Source organism: Camponotus vicinus, unplaced genomic scaffold, assembly GCF_025532165.1.
Source record: "Camponotus vicinus isolate PSW18456_S1 unplaced genomic scaffold, iyCamVici1.0 SCAF_5, whole genome shotgun sequence".
In the NCBI taxonomy this organism is placed as follows: domain Eukaryota; kingdom Metazoa; phylum Arthropoda; class Insecta; order Hymenoptera; family Formicidae; genus Camponotus; species Camponotus vicinus.
This window is the reverse complement of record NW_028141977.1, coordinates 20,619,102-20,644,452: the sequence shown is the minus strand read 5'-3', so window position 1 is coordinate 20,644,452 and position 25,351 is coordinate 20,619,102. Positions and strand designations below refer to the sequence as shown.

The window sequence follows — 25,351 nt, the reverse complement described above, 5'->3', positions numbered from 1 at the left end:
TTCACGGCTCGAATGTCGAAGTCTTTCCTTTGGCATCTTCTTTAAAAATTTCGCGTTTCTTCGGCGTGAAATGCAACAGCTTGGAATCATTGACTTCGGACCCTTAATAAACAGTTTGTCTTTTCTCTAACATTAACATTCTTTATTTTTTTTTTATTTTTTAAAGTAATATTTTGAAATTGTTAGAGCTAAGATAATAATCAAAATGTCAAATTTCGAATTCTAATTAAGAGAATATGATGTACCACATATTAAAGTATTCGTTATTTATTGAGGCAAAGATATATTTTATCGTAATTTTATTGGCTTCTCAAATCGTTGAATACATAAAGGAAGTGACTTTGTTTTTACGTGGAAATTGCTTCGAGCCGGAAACGCTTTGCCTTTCCCAAGCAAATAATACCCCAATGTATTTGATCGACCAATCGTTTCGGTGATCATTTCGCGCGGACGTGGTTACAAGCGTGATTAAACGAAGCGAAAGGACGGTGGCTTTAGGCCGATCGGCGGTGAGCGTTGTGCGAGACAAATGTGATAGAAGAACGTACAGCTCTTAGCCCCCAGGTACAGATGTACTCCCCATTCCCTCCTCTTTACCCCAGCCAAGCATCCTCTTGTTTCATTATCCTCTTATCTCTCAACCTTCCGATCTCGTTGCTGCTTTAACGCGAGTACCGTCAGCCAAGAGATAAAAAGGATACACCAACACCGAGTTATCCGGTGGGTGTCGTAATAAATTTCACTGCATTCCCCTTATGAGAAATCTTACCCTTCGTATTTCGATGATGAAGAAACCAAGAGGTGACATATTTCGGCAAAAATAACAACTTGTTAACAAACTAATTTTTCTTTCATTAAAAAAACGTTAGGAACTTTATTTAAACGTGATGAAAACGAATAAAGTGTTGTAAGAGAGAAAATATTTATATATTTATATGAGCAGAAAATCTTTAATTAAAGTGTTAAATTTTCTTTATTAACTTTATCTTTGAAATTTTTAAGTCTAAAAGAGATATATTGGACTTCGTAACAAGGTAATTTATCCAATATATTTTTAAGTAACTTGTCAAATATATCATCATAATTCCGAGGAGGGTCACTCTCTCTCTTCGTAATTTTACAGCTCTATTAATCTCTCCTCATTCTCGTTAATATCTTTAGATAAGAATGCTACAGTTTATAACGGAACAAAGTTCTCCGGTGTTCTTGTAAATGATGATGTAAAGACGCAAAGCCGTAATTGCCAAGAGGCACTCTTCGTGATTTTATGACCTAATTAATCCGCTTCTGTCGGGCTAAGTAGAGGCTATCTTCTCTTACGAGCAGATTGACCGAACGAATTACTAACGCGCACTACGTATGCGTTATTATTATCCATTTACAAGGTGACGGCGCGCGATTTATCGCAGCCTTCGAAAATGACCTCGATATTGATTATATTGATGCCGCCACAGCTTCCCCAACCCTTTAGCACCTTGCGCGACGATGGGACAGTGGACGATGTCTCACAAGCGTTTAGCAGCGTCCGTGCAGCAGCCAATTAGCGCACGCTCAGCTGAGCGCCACGCTTGTGAAACCGCTGTCACGTACGTATTTATTTCATTCTCCCACATTCAGGAACTTAACTCTCTCTTGTGGCCAAAATTCGTGTAATGAAAATTCCTCTGTCACGTGTCTCTGTCACTCCCTTCTTCGTACTTTGTTACTGTCAATCAAATATAGCACAATGTTGCTACATAAATGTAGAACTCAAACATTTCACTATTTCTTCCCGTTTTTCTCTCAATTAATAAATTTTTTTTTACTACAAGATCTTGCCTATAGTTATGGAAATTTAAAAAGCATAAATGAAAACTGAAGAAACAAAAAGAATATATTTTTAAGTTAAATGTTTAGCTTTCTTTTAATAATTTATAATTTCTGTATATTTTCGCCAAAAATTATATAATCTATAATTATAATTTATTATATCTTTATACCCTTTATAACTTTATCATAAAAAGTTTTATATTATTAAATCCCGCGCGAAGAGAATTAGTGCTTTTATTAATGACAATTACAAATTGCGGCAGAAATAATTAAATAATCTCACTTGAGTTGAAATCCTCGTGGCATTCGAAAACGATGATAAATGACTTGATTTAACGCGTAATAGATTTTACAAAAGTATTAAGAAGTAGCTTTTTTCGTTTTCGAGAAATTTCAACGTGCGATATTTTACGTAGGAATATTTTACATCATCATCTATCACAGTCCACCAGCGAGCTTTAGATACATCTTTTTATTAAAATGACATTAATATATGATATATTGCGGATGGATGTTCCTTCTTGTTTACGAAACACCCTCGACTTTTCGTGGATCAAAGAACCGTGATAATGAGCTACGTGCCTACCCGAGGCATGAGACTTTAATAGCTGACGTGTCAAACAGTTATTTGACTTTTCTGGCTAGCTTGACCAGCCCTCAAGCCACTCTCAGAGAGTGACCTATTTCTGCTATAAAGAGACTTTTGTTATACTTCTGACCCAGCTTCGGAACGTTTGTTAATGCAGAAGCGTAGCATACATCTTGATTAAAGCATCTTTTGTGTACGAGATGAATTAGCATTGTATCTCAGAAGATCGTAAATTAATACCAAAAAATTAAAAAAAAAAAACACTTAAAAAGATAAAAGAAATGTAGATTAAAAAATTCGATTCATATTGTTAAAGAATTGAAACTCTGTCTGTTCAAATTTTCTATTTTATTCAATTTTCTATTTTAACGCATGTAAAAATGTTAAGTATGAAAATTTTATTATAAGACTTATAAAGCGAAAGCTCTTTCTTACATGTATAAGAAAAATTCTAGCATATTTAACAAGTTACTTATCATTATTAAATTTTATGGCACCTTCATCAAATACAATCAAGCGTAAGACTGAGTTTTTATAGCAAACGTTTCGTGCGTGATCTCAATTTACGAGATCTATTCGCGAAACTTTATTTTCATCGAAAGCTTCCAAGTGAGAATCCTTGGCTGAGGATAAAAAGGAGAAAAAGCAAAATAGTCTGCGCACTAAGGAGGATGTGATAGGAAAAGGATTGAAAGAAGGCACATTGGCATTATATATAATATCGATACTCACATCCGAATCGGCTCCTTTGTCAGCTCCAGGACACGTGAAGGTCACGTATTCGTGACATCGCTTGTGAACGACGAAACTACATACTGAAACATAAGCAAAATGTGCCCCAAGTTCCTCCTCATGGTGACATCTTGGGCAAGTAGTAGAACCGATGAGAGATCAGCTTGACCCTCTTACCTTGGCACTGATATCCCTGTTTTCCGAAGCCCCTGTAACAACAAATGAGATAAATTCATCAGCGGATACACTTTGGGTAAACGAAAGAATCAATCGCGTGTCACAGAAATCTTGTTGTAATATTGCTAACAATCTATATTTATGAAATGAAAATATGTAAGAATCTTGTAGGTATATCAAATATAACCCAACGAAAAAAAGAGTAATTATTCCTTATCCCTAATTTTTTATACTGAATACGGTTTTCGGTCTCGGAAATATTTTGTTTATATCTCACAATTTTGAGAAAATTAAGATTAAAGTTGTAAACTATTAAATACATTAATATACAGCTAATATATATACATATCAAGTAGACAATTTAAAATTCATTAAAATAATAATTGTCATGTATAACAATATTTTCGAAAAAAGAAATTAATTGAGATTGTATAATAAGATATATATAATGGATTAAAAAATTAATAAATAATAATAATTGAGATTATGAAAGTTTCTTAGATTTATATTAGTACAAAAACATATTATAGAATTATATTACATTATATTATACTCCGAATGAGATGAAATTTGGCATAGCCACAAAGTACAATGTAATTTTCGTTTCGCAATTTATACGTCGAGAACAGTGTATGTATATGTGTGCCAAAATAATTTCAGAATCATCCGAGTGCTTCGAATTAAGTGCAGTTGTAATGCGACACTTTTAGTACCGCGTGCAATAATGAGAATATGAGATTGGTATATTAATCGGTCACAGATAATGTTCTGCGACAATTTTGAAACCATTATTTCAAGACTGCAAGAAGAAATTAATATACCATTTTAAGTTACAAGGAAAATTATATTTCATGTATATTATTAGTAACAAAGTATAAAATTGATTTTAAGTGATTGTTGAAAGAATTATACTTTGAAAATAATTTTGAGAAAAAATAGATTTCAATAAAGTGAAATCTTGCAACATTGAAATATGAGGTTTATATATAAGTTTGAAAAAAAATTATTTTTCAATATAATAAAAGACAAAGTTGTATAATTAGTGTATTCTGTATTTTCTATACATCTTTTCTCTTCGCTTGAATTCTTTAATATTTTTATTTATTCGACCGTTGGAGTATTAATAACCATAGCGGATAAATAATAAATTTCTGTCGCAAACACGAGCTTAATTAGCGCAAGCACTCTTTCGCGTAAATATGGCTATTAAGAGTTAGGCTCTTCTAAAATTTAATAGCGCATTCATCGTTTTTAGGTGTAAAACATAGATAAGTGACGCGGAAAAAGAGTCTACGAACGATAATTCTCTCGATTTCACCGACAGATTTCCCTAATCTATGCCGATGCAGGGCCAAGTCTCTACAGACAACGATATTCACCGATTAATTCTCACGAAACTTCGGTGAAAGGATTCTCGAAATAGTGATTTAATCATTCGAAACTCTGCCCTTCTCTCCCTCCCTCTCTCTCTCTCTCTCTCCCTCCTCTCTCTCTCTCTATTTCTTGAAAGAAACTACTTCAGACTTTTCGATTCTAGCATCGACGGAAGAAAGACACTCCTTTCTCAAAAATCGCCAGTCACGAGGATTCAAATTTCCTGCAAACCTGTCGAAAACAGTTACTTCATGGCGTGGGAGGTGGAATTTTAATGGCATTTGACGTCTCCGCTAATTTCTCGTGATTACTTCGACGTTCCTTCGAAATTTCATTTTCTTCGACGATCTGCCGTGACTTTGACGTATATAGTTGCTGAGATTTTAACCTACGGTATACGATGGAAACGGCAAGTATCTTCGAGGTCTCTCGGACGTAATTGAAAAAAGATTGACAAGTTAAAAAGACTATAAGTGTGACGTCTCTCGAGATTGTATTTACGCTGGAAAAGATTGTGACTTTTTTGTGTCAAGGCCAATAATACTCTAATTGATTTTATAAGTAATTTTATAAAACATTTTTTAATTTAATAAAAAGAAATTAGTGTGCTTTTTCAAAATGGAAACTATAATTTAGAAGAATAAAAAGTTTATTTCCAGACTTTTTTTATCTTTGATGTTATAAATTATTTTCGAAATCTATTATAAAACATAATTAATATTTAAAATCTAATATTTAAAAATATTATTTTTAATAACTTTTTTAAATTTTTATATAACTTAATAGACTTATATTTAAGTTATTGTACAAATTTCGATCTACTAATATTATACATTTACTATAATCGTAGTGTAATTTTAGCCGATGTAATTTTAACCGATATCAAATCGTAAATAATCTACGGCTTATCGAGTCACGCAATATGTGTTTCACATACATATTGTATGCTATACATATTTTCTGCAGCAGCGACCTGCGATATAGATTACACAATGTGCGTAAATATTTGCAGTGTCAAGTAGATGCGCTGAAAGAGATCGCGTTCAATCTGCCGCTTGTAAAATTTTATGTGCCTTGCAGCAGTGTATATTACAATATCGAGAATATCTATATTATTATAATTTATTAAGATATTGCAATTAATTAAATTGTCATAATCTAAAATAATAATTATTTCACTATTATATATAATTCTTTTATTGCAAAAACTATTTCAAAAATACTAAAACTACCAAAATATTATTATAAATATTACATTTTTTGACGAACCTAGAAATCAATTTTTGTTTTACGTAAAATTATTGAATTAATTCCTAAATTAATGCTCTTTAATAAATAAATAAGAGTCTATACATGTATCTCTTTCTTTCTCTCTCAAATTTTCTAATTTATTAATTTTTCTTGTTGCCATGTTATAGTTGAGATAAGATAAAATGATGAAGTAAAATAAGAGAAAATAATAGTAATAAAATAAAAAATAACAGAAAAAATTATTGGCCAAAGAGTTGGTTAATCTGTAAATTATTCGTCAAGTGCGCGCAAAATTGAAACAGCCGAATATATTGGAGGAAAAATTTATATTACATTTGCTGTCGCGCGCGCCCTATGAATTACGAATCATCGCGAATTCGTTATTTACTCGATTTTCCGCGTTTGCGAATATACGAGTGTCTCCCGTGTACACGCGGACGCAATTAAAGGCCAGTAGAATATAGCCCGTTCGTTCTACCAGAACTTCTTAATTACGCGGGCGAGCTGCAAATTTGAAGCGTTTGGTCGAGCAACGACTGGAAGCGATGAATGCGATAAATCAAAACAGCCAGGATACTGGAAATCTCGGAAAAGTCCTGTGATGTCGATAAAGCGATTCCTTCTCGAGGTGCCTTTCATATCGCGCATATTTATTGAATATCTATAATCTTTACTATCATATTTTTCTTTCTCTCTCTCTCTCTCTCACTCTCTGTACATTCATAAATCTTTTTACGGAATTAAATTAATTAAACTTTTATGGAAATTTCTCATATATAGAATGTACAGTATGCGAAGCATAAAGACAATATCACTGCTGTTTTCATATTGTGGTTACGTAAACACAAGTCTCTCACGTGTGTGTGGTGTGTATCCATGTCTTGTCTCATTTATCTCAATCATAAATTTCTCGTCAGATTGCAATATACGCACTGTCTCATTTACTATTCTTATCTAATGCATACTTTAAACACACGTATAAGACAGCTGCTTTATTCCGTCTCTTATACATATTTAATTTTGACAAATTATATGATTTAACAATGATACGTTGTGGCAATTCTCTTCAATTATGATACATGATAGGTCTTTTTAGAAGAAAAAGTAGAATGCTCCTTTTTCCAACAGTGAATAAAAGTGCATTTTAATGTCGTTGTTTACAGCCTCTAACGGATGAGGATTCTATGACGGACCGCCAATTAAATCAGCTTCAAGGAACAAATCAATATTTCAAGGTCTCACTCGTACCGGTAAGAATCGCTGCAAATGCATTTCGATGATGCATAATCATTGCTGATCTCTCAATTAAATCGCTTTGATGAATCGCACAGATATAATCACTTCAGAAAAAGATTATATCTCATAAACATGTAATCTCGCATGCGCGTTCTTGGCTTTTTATTGCACGTCGGGTTTCCTCTAAAGGAAGTACGTATGAATTTTTAAACACGGATATTGGTAGTCTTGAGACCGAACCCATATGCTCATATTATCCGTAATAAAAATAAACGTGTAATATATTACACGTGTGTGCGTCACGAAAAAATTTATATTTCATTCGATGTAAAGCTCAAAGGAATCCAAAGGCGATACTTGATGAGGGTAATCATGAATTATTTTCAATCTCCGACTGGTAAATAATAATTGGTAATTGCATATTCATATTTATTAAATTTCATAATTTTGTCTAAAATATCTGATGTCGGAAATAAATTAACGTTTGATATAAAATAAAATTAACTTAAAATTTATGGCGTGTTTTTAAATATATACGTATGATATTTATAATTAATGCATATGTAGGTATATATTTAATGAAATTATTCATCTCAAAATTATTTTTGTACCGAAATTAATCCAAGCTTAAATCTCTATAAACTTCATCGATCATCTAGTCATTGTTTTGCGTCGCTGATGACAATCACGCCAGGCAGTTACGGTACGGACAACGATGTCGTACCAAAAATAAACGAGATTTCACAATCGACGACATCGATGACGCACGTCGTACAATCGGCGGGGACGCAATAGACAGGCGTCACGACGTCAAGGGTTAAGAGTGGAACTCGTACAAGGGAAAGATGGAAGCCACGCAAGATAAAGAGTCAGGGGTTGCAGAGACCTCTTGTCGGGGCCGAAAGAAAAGTAATGACGAAACGAGGCTCAACGGCAAATCTGTGATTAGCCTACATTGCCGCGGAGCTTAGATCGAAATGCAAACACGCCCGACGTGGAAATGGCTTCGTCGTACCACGTATGCGTGTACAAAATAGCATTTGTAACGACATAAAAAAATGGAAAAAAATGAAAGAAAATTAAATAAGAGAGACAATGATTTTTGCGCGGATTTATTGATAATTAGTTTATTTTGATTAACTCTTTAATATTTTTTTACCAATAGTCGTACGTTAAAGTGCCATCAATTTTCTGTAAATGTTTGCATTCAATCGCCAGAATCACTAAAAGTTAAGCATTAATAAAATTTTTCTCCGATTCTCTTACATCAACCGCATTTTTGTAATCGCAAGTAATGTAGGAAATTACTTTTGCATGTTTGCAGAAAAAAGAGATGTAAACTCAGCTCACAATCAGATTGTATCGGTTTCAATAGTAAATTTAGACGTAATAGCTCTTTCTCATTTGGGAAAAAAGCCTTGTGGGAAATGAACAAAGAGTAGTCGAATTTCCAGGAGGAAATCAATCGAGGAGTCACGGGAAATGGATGGCGAATCCAACGTTGAATCGCCCGGAAAAAATTCACTCTAGGTCACACAATAACACAGATTCTGTGTACCTTTGACCAACTGTCGTTTCAACGGACTGAAATCGGTATTATTTTTGGTGAGGTTTCAACGTCATATAGCCGTTTCAATAAAATTAGCAGGAGTTTTAAAAAAACTTGTCTGTTTTTCTTTCTAAGAAGAGATTACTTATCAATTTTTTTACAATATTAATTCATTGTTGAAGAAATAATTTCAACTCGTGACAGCAGAAATGCAACAGTTGACATATTTTTTTGTCTCTATAAAATGTTTAAAATTAAATTTAAAAAAATGATATCGGTTTAAATCCCTGTATTTAAAAAATGGCAGAGTAAATATATTCTTAAAAAACTGTTTTTTTACAAAATACCGAGAATGAATGAATTTCATGAACGTTTAATCTACCAGTAACAGATAAAATGCATAGTAAAAATCTAAAAAATAGTTTAAAAATAATCGTACATTCTACATATGAGAGAAAATCGACGATTGTTTTTGGACTATTTTTTAAAACGATTATACATAATTCGTCGTAGATTGCGATTCAATGTAATCGCGTTGCAACAATAGCTACGATGGCTGCAGAAATTTAAAAATTTGCTACAAATGTGGTCTATATTTCATTTTACGTTCCGCATTGTAAACGCGATTATTCGCGGACGTTTATTAATGATGTCGTTTATTAATGATACGTGATACGATGAGAGTCGAGTATAAAAAGAATCATTTACGTCAACTGACAATGAATTTCCATAAACGCTATCTGCCAAGTCACGATCGACATAATATTTATCGCATGAAGATAAATACATCACACGTTGGATCATTAACAATAAGGATTAAACGATCTGCAATTATCTGTTGTAATTATCTATCTAAAGCCACGAGACCTTTCTCTCTCAAACATATATATTAATTCGCCATAAGCATCCATAATCCGAAACTAATAGGATTTGAGTTTAACCGCGCGTCTGTCATCAGTTTCACATATTCATTTATAATATATTCAAAAAAATCGCATGTGAATAGAATATTTAAAAGATATTAACTTTGTACAAATAAGTTGCCGTTAAAAATATCTCAATCGCAATATTATTAAACAGTCTCCATATATCTTTATGATAGATATTATCATAAATAAAAAAAATTATAAATGCGCTCGCCAATTATTTTATAAAACAAATTAAATTGATACTGTAAAATATAAGGACGAAAACTTTACTTTTTCTATTTAATAAATACCTCTATTTTTCATTTTCTCTGCTTTTTAGACTATTACTTACTAAACCGCAAGTTTGCTATTTTCTAAATGCTAAAAGAAGATAAACATCGCGAATGTTAACAATGTCGAAGTTTCACGTAATTTCCTTAAAAATTAAAATCTTCCTGTTTCACAGGCTATTGTTTCATGTTATTGTTGTGGAAACAACAATGGATATTATAAATGCACGGTCCAGTAGTACATGATCTAAACGTCGATCTCGTTTTCGCCCTGTGTAAACGCGGTAGGTCAAAACGCCTGGTAGACAGTCCAACAGGCGGTTGGTTTGGCCGTCTGCCAGATACTCGCGGCAATTATCCGCTACCCATTTCTCGTCGTTAGAGACACGGCAAAGCGCAAGGCAAAGAGAGACGATAAGCTGCATCAAACGAAAAAAAAAAAATAAAATAAAGTAAATGAAAAACGAAAAGATATGACAAATAAAAAATGACAAGAGTATGCGATTATTTTGTCAGCAAAAGAATGCGAATGTTTGCGAATTCTTTTCTTGACAATACAAGTCGGTATCTTTCTTACTTTCTCTTAGATTTTGCAAAAAAAAACTCTAAATAATTATATATAAAATAAATTATAAACTGGAATTAAAATCGTATAAAAACATCTTGAAATATTTTGATGATAGTATTTACTCCCATTAAAAAAAAAACATTTATTATTCTCGTTAGATTCGTAAGAAACGATAAATTGCTTCTTCTTTATTCTGGTTTAAACGTTCTAATAAAATATTAAAAGTATTTATTTTTACTCTATTAGTCTATTGAGAAAATATCAACAAACACTAAAAATAAGATGGTCTAATTAAAGGGTTAAGCTTTAAATTTGCTTTTAAACCAAAATTCAGTGCATTAATCATGAACATATTTCGTTTTTTTTTTTGATGCTAGGATTCTTGATAAATACATGTGGAAATTAATAAAGTTGATAATAAGAAATTACTTTCCGACATACACATGTGATTATAACATCTTAATCTGCAAATCCTACAACATCTTAATTTTAAAATACAAATATGTTTTCTTTCCACCTGTTTCACATGTGGAACGCGTAAATATTTACCGAAATTATAATTTATTCACTTATTTAATGTTAATATTAATTAATATATTTAATATTATAGTTTTAGAAAATTTATAAACAGAGAGAAAGAGAGAGAAAAAGCAGTTATCAGTAATACTCAAGTTATATTTAGTCCTTTTGTGAAGTGTTGCATACAAAGTGACCCAGTTGCATATATTAAAAAGTATCAGAGACTGAAAAATATATATACGTGCAAGGGAAAGAATGCTGTTACGTACATGAAAATAAATTTGATTAAGCAGCATTTGTACAGGTGTAATATGCATAATGTTAGATTTATTAGATTCAAAAATACGCGTCGCACGATAATTACCATATCATTTCTGCACTCGATTTACGCGCACGCGATTTAATTACGTTAAAGGATAACGTAACAAATATATTTCATACACTTTATCGTATATTTATCGTTTGCATTGTGCAACGTTGTGCGACGGAGTCGTATTGTAGAAAATAATGCGACGTAAACTCGAAACATCGATACCGCGAACTGCGAGTAAAAGTCTAGGTAGCAGCGAGGTGAAGCGAGAAATAACACACGTTGGCCTTTGTTGGACTATATAAATATCATCGATTCAACTGACTCGGGCGCTGTCTTTGGAATCACGAAAACAATGAATGGTCGAGTGAAATTTCTCGAGCGAACGGAAGGCTCAACAGGCAGTTCGTTGGCCTACCGCCAACACGCGAATGTTTATGCCGAAATAGCACCTCTCCTGCTTTCTAATTAAGAACTTAATCGCCACGGTATACCGAACACCTCGGGAACAATCTCGAAAACGTATCCGTCGAATCGAAAGATGAGAATAGCGGCGAAATTTCACCAACCAATAAAATGTCCAACCAGTAAAATGTCAATTTCATTCACGTTATTTCGAAAGAGCTTCAAAATAACGAAAGGATGTGATCGAATATTCGATACTTCACGGTTGATAGATCGGAAAAAGGCGGAAGCCCTTTCTCCAATTGAAGATGAAATTTTATCAAAATAGAATGAATTTTTCAATCTTCGACATGTTGCTGAATTTCGATTTTATTTCTTCAACATTTTTCTATATTTAGAAAAAAGTTTGTAAGATTTTTTTAAATTTAAGTAATAAAGATATTAATTTTGTGTGCAATTCAAAATTAATAAAAAATAAAAATTATTGATGTAAAACTAACATTTTAATTTTAAGAATAATTCTTTATTTAATTTTTGATATTAATTGTAAGTATTAAATTGTACATTATCTGCTCATAACTTTCCATAGTAAAATGAGATCAAAAATTCGAATTGGGAAATCAGAACACGTATATTTTTATTTATATCACTCTGACACATATGTATCATATTTCAATTTAAAACCACTAAAAATATACTCATTCGGTTAAAAGAGTCATAAATAATTTCTAATACTGGATAAATAATACTTATTCTTCTCGAAGTCTTCGAAGTGATTTAAACGCGCTAATAATTAATTTTTGAATCACTTAAAACTTTAGAGGATTGCATAATTTATAGTCTTTAACATAACTAAATCTCACTGAAGATATTCAGGAAAAATAGTCTATATTATCTGTGTCAGAAGTTGTGACACTTCGACAAAATGTTATTCATACGTCCAGATGTATATATATATGTCTGTCAAATTATATCAATACAGATCGTGAATTTCTTCGGTCTCTCGCTCTCTCTCCCCCCTCCCTCTCTCCCTCTATAAATAGATATCGTAATATGAACGTTCCGTTGCATGCGATGTAAAATATATTTGCATTAATATAAATGTGGAAACCCGGCCAGGGAAGTTGGGAAGCCATTCGAACTTGCGGAAGACGGCAGCCTCGAATGCACCCCGGTGCATCGCATCATCCCATTCCCTTTATGTGGTACAGGAGGAAATCCGGCAGCAGCCAGCCGGGCGACATATACATAAACCAGAGCGGAGGAGGACAAGAGCGACATGACAGGATTCTCACGAATTTCTGAGGTATGGTCGGGATTACGGGAATCCATATCCTGAATCCAATAATTCTGAATATGAGCGAATACGTGGAGATGAGAGAGAGAGAGAGCGAGAGAGAGAGAGGGAGAGAGAGAGAGAGAGAGAGAGAGAGAGAGAGAGAGAGAAATACATCTGGGCATTATCATAATAAGGAACATTGGAGTCATTTTTCTTTAGCAAGCAGTTTGCAAGCAAGATGCCCGGAGGGACGTGATATTTCTCATGAATAAAACTAATGCGCGGATGAGCTTTACGCATTGCTGTTCGTGAATGACATGAGATGCCACGGTTGCTTGTTGTTGCACTTTGTTTATGCATAAACATAAAACTGGCTTCTTCTTCTTCTTTATTACGACTTGCATCAGATGCGGTAAAATGTTTCATCGTTTATCGCTACCGTCAGGAATAACAGGGACACGACAAGCGATCTGTTTGGAGAAAGACATCGTTCCATGTAAAGTACCCATTATTCTCCGTACTTTTTTTACGTTTGAGTAACTATAAAGTAATGATAATTCGGACGCGATTAATCTTAAACTTTACAAAAAGAAAGATATATAAAAAAAATGTTATAAAATTTACAAAAATAAAAATTTATTTTCTCTTTCTAATTTTTCGCGATAAATAGTTTATAAGATAAAATAATTACGAAGAAAATAATTATTAAGAGAAAATAATTATGAAATTAATCGTATAAATTAAGAGAGTAAATAAATAACGTTTCCCGTAATAAATTAAGAGAAAAATATAAATATGCATATAAATCACAATCAAATCTCTTTTTTTTAATTTTCGAGATGCTTCAATAAGAGATTACAAGAATCTAAATAATAATGCGAAAATATATAATGATTAATACACACGCGTGCAAGATGCATTACTTTTTGTATCCATTATTTAAAATCAAATTCTTACATGAATGAAAAAGTATAATATAATTCATTATTTATAAAAAATCAATGAAATTAGTAGTTTTTTTTTAGAAAAATTGTGTTAAATCGATATTATTTTTCAAGAATTTTATAATAACTATATTTAACTTTTTCTTTTTCCTAATGATATCAATCATCCCCTTTTTACATCGAGCATACAAGTCATTCGCTAATAAACGTAAACACAATCTTTCGGAGTGCTTGATATATACGTATATATATATATATATATATATATATATATATATATATATATATATATAGATTATGTAGAGACAATCTAGGCTTATCCGATAGCAATCGAGCCATTATTAAAGATTTGTTTAACGAGAGAGATCCTCTGAGTCGTGGGACATAATTCGGATTGTCGAGCTGTTCCGCGTAATCTTGCATCTCCTCCCAACAGGATAACACGATATCTCGACACGACACCGGGTGAACGGTTATCCTTTCGGCCGTGACAGCTTGCGCACACTTGCGCCGAGGAAGGGCTCACCCCAGGGAACTTCGATTTTCTACGATTAACCTTTTATGCGGCGCCGACCACCCGTCTTCCGGTATCGAGCATCCGTCTTTTATATCTTCTCGGGTCTGACAAGAAGGAACCAGCTGTCGGTTCGTCACGACGATGAGATTCACGTAAATAAAAAATGGAAGGTTTTCGCATTTAGGTTTACCGGCACGAAGAAAATCTCCATCTTATGATAATAAGATGTTTTATATAATATGTATAAACATATACATGTGTAAAAAGGAATAGATGAGTTGTTAGAGAGAATATAAAAAATTAATAAATATTGTAAATTTATTTTAAAAAATGAATAAGAAAAAGTAATGTGTGCTCTAGATTCAGCACTTGTAAGTTTGTCAATTCATGGGTTGCATCTCTGGATTTACAATCTCTTATTAAATTTTTTACAACTCGTACATTTTCATGAACAAGATAAAACTTTATGAAGAATGTTTGATATAAAATTTAATCATACATTTTCATTTATTGCGACAATTTTTACGATCCTATAAAAAAATCATATCTTCGCAATAAATTTTCATAATAAATATATTGTAAAGGTAGTGTATACATGTCTATCTGATGCATGTAGATTATTTAGAGTGATATACAATTTTCTTATATCTATCTTTTCAACGTACAATTTCCTGGACAATCTTATCGATTGAATTATGTAAAAGAATATTGCCATTTTTTCTGAATTTTTCCTCCGAAACTACTAAACATTAGACTATGCAAAAAACAGTCGATATAAGAATCCACGTTTAGTGCAAAAAAAAACTTGTTTCATTACGTGCCGATAAACCTCAGCTTCCGACCGATCCTATTATGGATCCTGCGAACAGAACGAAGATGAAAGCTGACTTTTCTATCTATAAATTCACACCGAGTGATTACCGAGAAATAAAAGTTAGACACAAGTGGTACAAAGTCGAGTCGCACGTGGTCGATGAAATGTCAAGTAGTCGGTGGCGCTCCTCGTGCAAATCTATATGTCGATTCCAATCAATGACGACTGCCATGTGGTCCACGTGTGAGAGAATTCCCAATCAGCTAGAAAATGGCGCATCGACGAGGACACGCCATATAATTCGCTTCGCGCGAGCGTTTCAATTTTTCCCGACTGGCCATCGCGCTCTCCGTCACGAGTGCTCTCGTATCATCCGCTAGATGGGCCGACACGAACGATACTTGACGATAATCGATGGTGATTTGGGAATACGAAGAGTCGTCGAGCGACGGAGACAGAAGCCGTTTGAAAACTTTGGCGATCGGCTTTCGTTGTCCATTAATTCTTTAGTCGGTCACAAGTTCTTTGGTTGTCAATAACGGTCATATTGAAAGAACTCCGATATTTTAGACATGACAATATGAAATATTACCGGTTACGACAATTCTTCAAAGTTTTTGCGGAAACTGAAGTAAAATATTGAATGTTAGCAAAGAAGCTGTCACGAAAGGAGACAAATATTCATCTAAGAAGAATTCTTTAGATGCAACCGCATCACTTAAAAAATTACAATATTTCAAGTAAATAATTAATAAAAACCAATCTATCACTATTTGACGAATAAGTATAATTTTATGAATCTTTGATTATTTGATTTAATTCTTGCAAAAATTCATAAATAATGAAATAATCCTTAGATAATCTATAAATATCACATTGAATTAATAAGAGTCATACGCCTAAGACTTTTAATTTTTTTATGATTTGTTTTCTCTTCCAATTTACATATACTTAACATAAAAAAATAAATATAAATGTCTTATAATCGCAATAAAAATTTCTATTAATCATCGATAAAGAAACATTTATGCATGACAGTGATGAAGAGCAACAACAAGAATTCTCCCCACATTACTAAATATCAGTTTTACACAATAGTGTATAAAATAATACTTGTTCGTTATTATGAAAATTATTAAAAATACGAATATTTAATAAAAGTGGGAGATGTGTGAATCTTTCGAGATATTCCTTGTCTGACATTGGGGCCAATAATACGAGCGAGTGACGACACCACGTGCTACGACGTACAATACCGTATTGTACGAGTGCAACGAAAGCCGGAGTTTGGCTGGCTATTTTCATCCCGAGTTCGGCCGCTCTTTCTCCCTTCCTCTTCCCCCTCCCCGCCTCTCTCACCCTTGATTCTCATCGATTCGCGACCCTCCTTCCGTATCCCTCTTGTGGCCTCGCCACAAAGCAGCCACCCTGTGACACGCCACAAGGTAAAACCGCTCTTATGTGTATCTCTGCGAATCGGCGAAAGCAAGCGAGAAAGAAAGAAAAAAGAGAAAAAAAGAAAGTAAAAATAGTGCGAAAAGTGCGACCCGTGGCTCTTACCTCGCTAATTTAGTTACCGTTAGCGAAAATAATTGGTACAAAAAAAATTACAATCCTGATTCCAAGATTGATTGGAAAAATAAATTTTCCCAATACGAATTATGATATCGTGACTTGCAAGAGGATGCGGTCACGAGAATTGTGATGTTCTGCCATCGCAAATTCTAAGTTACAGGTAACGGAATGTTCGAATCAAAATTAAGCGATCAAGTGATCGGGAGCAAATATGGACGAACATTCTGCTAAAGCAAACTATTTGCATCCTTCGTTGAGTGCATACCGAGGCGGATAGTGATATTCCAGAATTTGACAATTTTCCGAAACATCACCAGCAAACTCGAGTATAAACCAACTTGGAAATCATGTCTTGCCTTTATCAATGTATAAATTCAAGAAACTGGCAAGTAGTTCTGAAACGAATTATTCCGCGAGCGTCTTCGCTTCAGAGGAAAGAGAAAAGAGATTAAGTTTCCACAATTCTGTAGAGATTTCTATGCAAATTCGAGTTTTCATCCGTGGTACATTCCGCGTACCATATATCAATCAATCGGATAAATTGCGCGAACAAGATCGTCCAGTTTTTACCAGGTTGTGCTTAATGACGGCCAATTTCGGGAGAATTGCTGATTCGCGTTCAATCTTTCGAAAGGAGATATCGCACAAACGCGTATATATTTTCACGTAGCTATATCTATGTTTGTCGAATGCTGCAACGAATGTACATGTATAGTGCCGCTTCCATTTTACCTTGTCGGAAGCGTCGATTTTCATGCGGCCAGCTGTAGATCGACAGGCTAGTGTGTTTATTGAAGGCAAACGAAGCGCCCTTTCGTTCCGCTTTATTGCCTGACAGTAGGATCTCTCTCTCTCTTTCTCTTTCTCTCTCTCTCTCTCTCTCTCTCTCTTTGTCTCTAGCTTTAGTATATTATTTCCACTCAAGTCTATCATCGGGTTAAAGACCCATCACTCTAAACTATCGACTCTCATCTGGTTGTTGCAAGATGGAACGCCTCTCGTCGCCCACGCTCCTCAAATATTAATACATTTGCTTGGTAAGAGGTAATCCTATGTTCTGATGGCAAATTCTGAGGTAATCTTGCGGCTTGTAAAAAAAAAGCGGTAAAATTCCGGTGAAAATACGCTCGTCCTTTTCCCTTAGATATATTTCTTCCACACCAGTTGTGTAAAAATACATAGCGAAAGGATATAGAAAGATATCTGGATATATAAATAGTAATATTTAATATTTAAATATATATATATATATATATATATATATATATATATATGTGTGTATATTGCAATATACACATAGCTTTATATGCAAAAGTTGAGATAGTTCATGTAGAAAAATACATGCAAATAAAATCAATAAATATTGTAAAAATTCTTTCTCATGGAAAAAATTGAACATATTTATGCTAATCGTCTCATAATTGTAAGATAAAATAATTAATTTTCTTCTTGGCAAACTTTCGAATTCTACTTTTTCAAAAGTTTCAATTTTTACTATATATTCTAAATATAAAGAAAAAATTTTACCTTTTTCAAAATTTATGATCAAACTGAATATCATCCTATCAAAATTCGATTAAAAGTGTATCAAATATCGTTTTAATACACTTTTATCTAAAAATAACAATATATACGATTATGAGATAATAAGCCGATTACATAGCTCAATATCAGAAAAATTAAAAATTGCGCGTTTCCATGTAAATATCTAGTACTTTCGTTTAATTTCTTTTTTTCTCGAGCCAACGCAACGCGATGCGATCACCTGCATTGTACCAATATGCAAGTGGATCATTCGTTTATCGCCACTCGAGGCGACTCGTAACTCTATCCAGGGCAATCTAATTTCATTATTCCGATGCGGACGATAAATGTGCTTGCAATTGCAGCAGAACTGTCGTCTAGGCGTTGCCGTTGTCTCCGTCATAATGTCGTCGCGACACACATCGTCGATACTTCAACGCGAAATCCCGTGCATATGAAGGGACGTGCGAAACGGAGTAATGTATGAAATAAATCGATTTCGTTACGCAAACTATTACGACTAAATCTCTCATTCGATATAAAGCGCATCGAAGAATTAAATCTTCAAGATGGCGCGCTTCTTCGTTATGTCATATTAAAGTCAAATAATATAACGATAATAATAATAATATTTTCGCAAATTGAATAGGCGGAGGAACCAGCTGTATATACACAGTTAACGGGAATTAATTTAGGAATATGCACGGAAAGTTAAACACATGACATTTAAAGCATGCGTTGCGACAAAATTTTAGATACCGTGCCACCGCGTACAATGGAAATTTATAAATAATATTTGCTTAATATGTAAACTTTGCGTGGTCAGGATATTATATATATAATGTTTAGCCTTCCCACATTCCCTTACAGAGCACGGTTTTTCACGATAAACGGCATTATTGGATAAAATACCATTACAATACATATGTTCTCGACATATATACACAGACAAAATACATAAATTGTAAAGTACTCGGGAAGATATTCCACGAATGCGCAAAATCCGAGATACGATTGAAAGTCATACGATATTCATAACTATACATTTAAAAATTGGATTCCAATGTAAAATAAAATACGATATCGTTCGCACTTTATGCATTTAAATTACTGTACAGCAAATATAGTGAGCAAAGAAAATGTTTGGGATAATTGCTTATGTAACGCGGATGATAAAATCGGCTACACTCGCGGGATTCTTCAAGGGGCTCATCGTCACGTCGCGTCGTTTCACGACGATCTCGTTACGAGCATCGTTGCATGTAACGAGTCTCAAGAACCTGGCGTAAAAAGTCCCTAATACCCGGAGATCAGCTACGTAATTGCGTAACGCCGCGACGTAATCTTGTTAAAGATGAATTGGACGAAGCACCACAAAGTTCTACGACCGTGAACTTTTATCGGAAAGAAAGAAAGAAGGGATAACCCGATAGCCATCGTCCAATTGTCATCTCGACACGCGATATTAATCTCTCCTATCATTCATGTCTAGATTTATTACGCATTGCCGTGTCTGTTGATTCATTCCAGCTCACAAATTGTAAAAAATATAAATTTAGAAAAATATATATTTTTTTGACAAACGTTATGTCAGTATGTCAATGTGCATATGTGTAGTTTTTTATTTATATTTTGTATATTATTTCAAATATATTTTTTTAATGTATAGAATTTTTAAATAGATTCATAGAATTTGTTTTTGGATGTTTTAGAATGAGTAACGATCTCTCTCTCTCTCTCTCTCTCTCTCTCTCTTTCAGATTGCAATAACCTTTCTTAGACAATTTAGGAACTATTGTAAAATAAAAGTGTTTTATTGTACGTGCTTTCGCTCTAGATATTTACTCATATTAGATAACCTTTTCGCAGTGTTACGCATTTTGTCAGCTCCGAAAAGGAGTACATAACACGAGTTACAAGGATATATATGCAAGGACATTTTACATGTATTACAACTACACACGTTACAGCGTCATACTACAACATAATGCGCCATGAAACATGCTCCCAAGTGAACTTGAGAGGCATGCAGGTATGGAAATGTAACAGTAAACCGTTTTTCATAATGAGGATAAAAGCGCAACGCTCTTTTCGACAATATAAAATCGTGAATTAGATGCAAATTGTCTTAAGTAGAGGGACAAACAGATTAACCCTGTGAAAGTGCAATTAAAAATAAGCACCGACTATCTCATCCTGAAAAAATAAAATGATAAAAAAAAGAGAAGGAAAAATTTTTAAATAAATAAATATTATAAAAAATACACATATATATTGCTACATAAAATTTTCTCTCTCCTTTTCTTTCTAAATAAATGTAATTATTTTGAATAAATGTAATTATTAAATTTTATCGATGAATTTTAACTCACCTTCATCGTTTAGCATTATAATAGATTTATTAAGATAAAATATGTTAATTTCATATTCTACGCGGATAATCAAATACCTCAACAGTACAACTCGACAATTGAATACAAACTGGTTACATTACTGTCTATGCATTAATATTTTGCAGAAAAACATCTCTCAGAATATACGTATATTTTTAAAACATTGTTGCACATCGCGTTGCTATCTATATATACATTTTAATAACAAGAAGGAAAAACGTTCTGGAAAAAAAATATTTTCTTAAGATATTTCCGTATAATTCCGAATGAAAGTTTTAGCTCGCGAACATTGGAAATAAAAATGATTCTTGCGTTGAAACATCGGAAAACTCGTACGTGTTATCAGTCAGTAAATAAAGAAAATTGTTTCGAATAATTATACGAGATACAAGTAATTAACGAGACGCTTAATTAGGCAACGCTCGCAATCACAAAAGCGAACGACCCGCGTCGCGCGGAATATTTTGCTTTTTATATTAATCAAATATTAATGAGACAATATCCGGGTTGGTTTGTCGAGTGTATAACGACGTCACGGTTGTTAGCGATTTACCACGATCGAAGCGGATCGTGACGTGAGTGCCGAAGTTGTCGCCCGCATGTTTGGTGATGAAACAACGTGCTCCGACCGGGATAATTCACTCACCTTCAATCAATCACGCGCCGCTAATCCTGGATTCCGATCGAATGCGATCTGCACAGTTGATAAAGCTCTCGCTTAATTTCAGACAATTTAATTCTCGACGCGATATAAAAAGACGACTTTATTTTATTTCGCGTCGACGTAGGGCGAGCACGGTTCTTCCACGTTCCATTTTATGTCCGATACGTCGAAGGAAAAATGCGCCGATAAATCAGCAGTATCCGCAAAACGTTTCTCCTTTTCTCAAAGGTTTTCTTTTCCCTCGTTTTTTATTTATTTTCCTTATCGCTAAAGCTATTATCACAAAATTACACTCGATAGCAGAACCAGAATCATAAAAAGCCCGTGTGTATCACTTTATGGATCTCTAATTAGTGCCACAAAAATTATAGATAAAAAATACGCGTCTTTTTGTCAGCTTTTTCTATAAAGTTAAAAGCTTCTGAACGGTCGCTAGATCGCTGTTTCAATTTTAACTAGAAAATAATGCGAAGAATCTGAAACCGCTGTTATAAAGTTGTCGATGGAAATGACTTTCGTCAGTTTCAACGTGAAGACGAGAGTAGTTACAGCTTTTCTTCATCTTCATCTTGAAGGAAAGCCAACCGCTTCTCGCCGTGAGAAAACTCATTACATCGAAGTTTGCGATGTAATATTCCAACCGCAAAGGTGCTCTGCAGATTTTGAAAAAGAAATTCGAGCAAAATTAATGAATCTATAATTTTAATTTAAATAAATTTAATTTAATTCTCGAATTTAATTGATAAATACATTTATCTCAAAAACTAGTTTTCTGCGCTCAAAATTAATTTAATTCATAAGTCGAAATTTTCGAAAATTCCATTTCGAATTTTGCTGCACGAGAAACACCGGCCTATTTTCCAGTTATCATTTTCCATCACAGAAAAGGGGACAGGAGGATGGGTCAACAACTATGCTCACTGCGAACTCGTTGTACTATACAGAACGCTGTGTACGTGTGTATGTATATGTGTGTATACTCGCGTGTACATATATATGTGAAACATGAGACAGTCTGTCAGCGACAAGTGGACGGAAGGGTCAGATGTTTTGTGCGACGATTTATAGGCCTATATGCACATGCTTGGTATATATACGAGTATATATGTGTGTGTGTGTGTGTGTGTGTGTGTGCACACGCGAGTATATATTCATACTTATACAATATATTTTCGATATATTTTCGCAAAGTGCACGCCAAAGTCCGGAACTTTGCAGAACCTCATTTAAACTGTCACGAGCAGCGTAAAAAAGAATAAATGTAGTGACGACTAGATATAGAAATCGGGCGGAAGAAGATCTCTTTTCAAAAAAGAAGACCATGCGAAAAGCGAGAAACATGAGAGAATTTAATTTTCTAGCAATCCAAGGAAGGGAGAAAAGATATGATTTGCGCCGATATAGATCTAATTGTAAGCCATATAAGAGAGTGATATTACATTATCTTTTTTTTTTTAAATTAAATATCAGAAAAGAAGAACAAAAAATTTGCAAAATTTTATGACTCTAATTATCATTAATCTGCAAATCTATAGATAGAATTATATTGATGTAATATAGAAACACAATGGCTAGAAATCACATTTCAGCATAGAAAAGAAGAGAAAAAAAGAGGTGCGCTATTAGTAGTGTAAACTTTGCTGAAGTTATAAGTATCTTGACTCATAAGATCAAGTAGAGTAACTCAGATCGCTGTATAAAATAGATCAATGCGTAGTAAATTTTCAATAAGTTAACAGTTATATCACGTTTCGATAATCTTACTATTACAGTAATCAAGTATCTGTCACTTTATGAGAGATTTTATATTTAATGAGATATATCTAATCTAAATATAATAAGTAAAATTTATATATTTATATATAAACAGAGAGAGAGAGAGAGAGAGAAGTGGTTTAAATAATAACTTGGAAATATTTTTTTAAGAATCGTATGATATTAAATAAAAATACAAAAATTACTTTACTATTGGCTCATTTATCAATCGATTTTATTTACGTTACGTTACGTCTATTTTGCGTCACGCTCTTAGCGAGCCATTTATAACAGATGGATAATGACGACTCAGCAAAATTAATTGCGCGCGAGATAATATTGCCGTAACAGAGTCAATACATGCGGTTTTTGCTCCGCGCCGATAGCCAAGATATGAAAGAGCGAGTCAAACGATACGTATGGACTTCCTCCTCGATAAATTGACCGACGAAAACCGCACGACTCGATAACGATTTGCGAGCTGAAAAGCGATTGTTGCGGCTCGTTCTCATACACGTGAATCACACCATATTATAAAACTAGAATAGCCGTGGAAATAAATCTTATTCGCCTTGATCGTGCATACGTGCATACATATGTATGATTAGATTAATGTATGCAAATAAAAATAACCAATGCAACTCTGCATCCAGTGCAGCTCTGCATCTGGAGGAAAAAAGTCAACAAGGTTACATCTCTCTCTCGCAAAAATGTTAGTGTTTCTCTCGCAAAATTATTTCGCAAAGGTATTTCAAAAAAATTCCTTCGAATAGCGTTCGTAAATTAAAAAATACAGTGAATTTTTAATCACACTAAAACATAAATATATAATATAATATAAGTATAATATTGTTAGAGATTTATTGTCGTAATATTTCGAGCTTAATAAATTAAAATAGATCTAAAACTGTTAAAAATCATTACTTTGTTATAGCAATCACATATCGGTTTTGGTGGGTAATTCAGTGTAAAAATTTACTATGATTCTTAATTTTTTAATATTCCGACTCTAAGAACATAACATGTGTATATAATAAAAGTACAATAAAAATAACTCATTTCTGTCAGCGGTACAAAGCTGGGTACATATATACAGGTCACCTACGGTAGAGTCGCTTTCTGGAATGACAGAATGCGGGTTTTTGTCTCCCTGACAAAATGACATTTTTTTTCTTGTGCTGATTTGGCCTCGGGATAAGATAATAAGATATCCACGAGCCCTGAGAAATATAAAATTGGCTAAAGACGCTCGATCCGAATAGAAGGTTACCGGTATAAATCTGTCCCGACCGGTTTTATTAATTTGCCATTTCCTTTTTTTTACGTAATGCATAGTCCGCTCCTCCTTGTCAATATCAGTATCTTCGTTAACGAAACGTTGCGCAACGCCAAAGAAACAAAGAATTAATTCTCGCCACGTAGCTCTGCTGCGCACACGCGATATCGCGAACTCCCGTTATTACCTTCATTACAATGCACCTAATTAGAATTGCTCATCTCGTGTCAGTGAAAGGTATGTAGAAAATATAAAGATAAGATCTATGGGTAAAGTTAATGAGTCATCAAAATATTATTCTAGCATAACGATTCACGAACTTTATGCTTTGAAATTTGCAAATTTCGAGAAAGGAGACGATTTCAATAATTATAAATCTGTTCATTTTGATTTTAGTAATAATCAGAGGAAAATAAAATGTTAAGAGTAAAATAATAAAGTAAAATAAAATGTTAAGAATAAAATAATAAAATAAAATAAAATGTTCAATAAGTAATAAACCAATCGTTTAATTTTCTTAAATTATTATTTCATTTTAAAGAAAGTTCATCCTACCATAAAGAATACAAAATTAATCTTGATAATGCGATAAATCTAAAGAAAATGGATCTTTCATATCGGTTGGGAAATTTAACATTAAAATTAGAGTTAACTCGCTAACTTTCCGTTAATTAATAATAATCGTTGAGAAAGTTTCGAAATAATTAAAACATAAAAATATGAAATATTTTCCATTATAGCAAGTTTTTTAAAGTTTCTGCGGAAATTAAAATAAAATATTGAAAAAAGAGAAAAGCAAAAAAAGAATACATATTATGTTTTAAAAGAACAATGATCTAGAAGACAAGGAGACGAATTAAAATTGAGATTTCTGACAAATTCTATATTCTGAC

General features: G+C 33.3%; 1 protein-coding gene across 2 annotated transcripts in view; it reads right to left on the bottom strand.

Annotated features, from left to right (window-relative positions):
• Positions 1-25,351, bottom strand: part of Pkc53e (Protein C kinase 53E) — a 60,849-nt gene that overhangs the window by 29,912 nt on the left and 5,586 nt on the right. For both annotated transcript variants that reach the window (XM_083098981.1, XM_083098980.1), the window contains exons 2-3: positions 3,308-3,339; positions 3,131-3,213 (exon numbers count right to left, since the gene is read on the bottom strand). In XM_083098981.1, the coding sequence (XP_082955107.1) occupies positions 3,131-3,213; positions 3,308-3,339 (115 nt within the window). The remainder of the gene's footprint in view (positions 1-3,130; positions 3,214-3,307; positions 3,340-25,351) is intronic.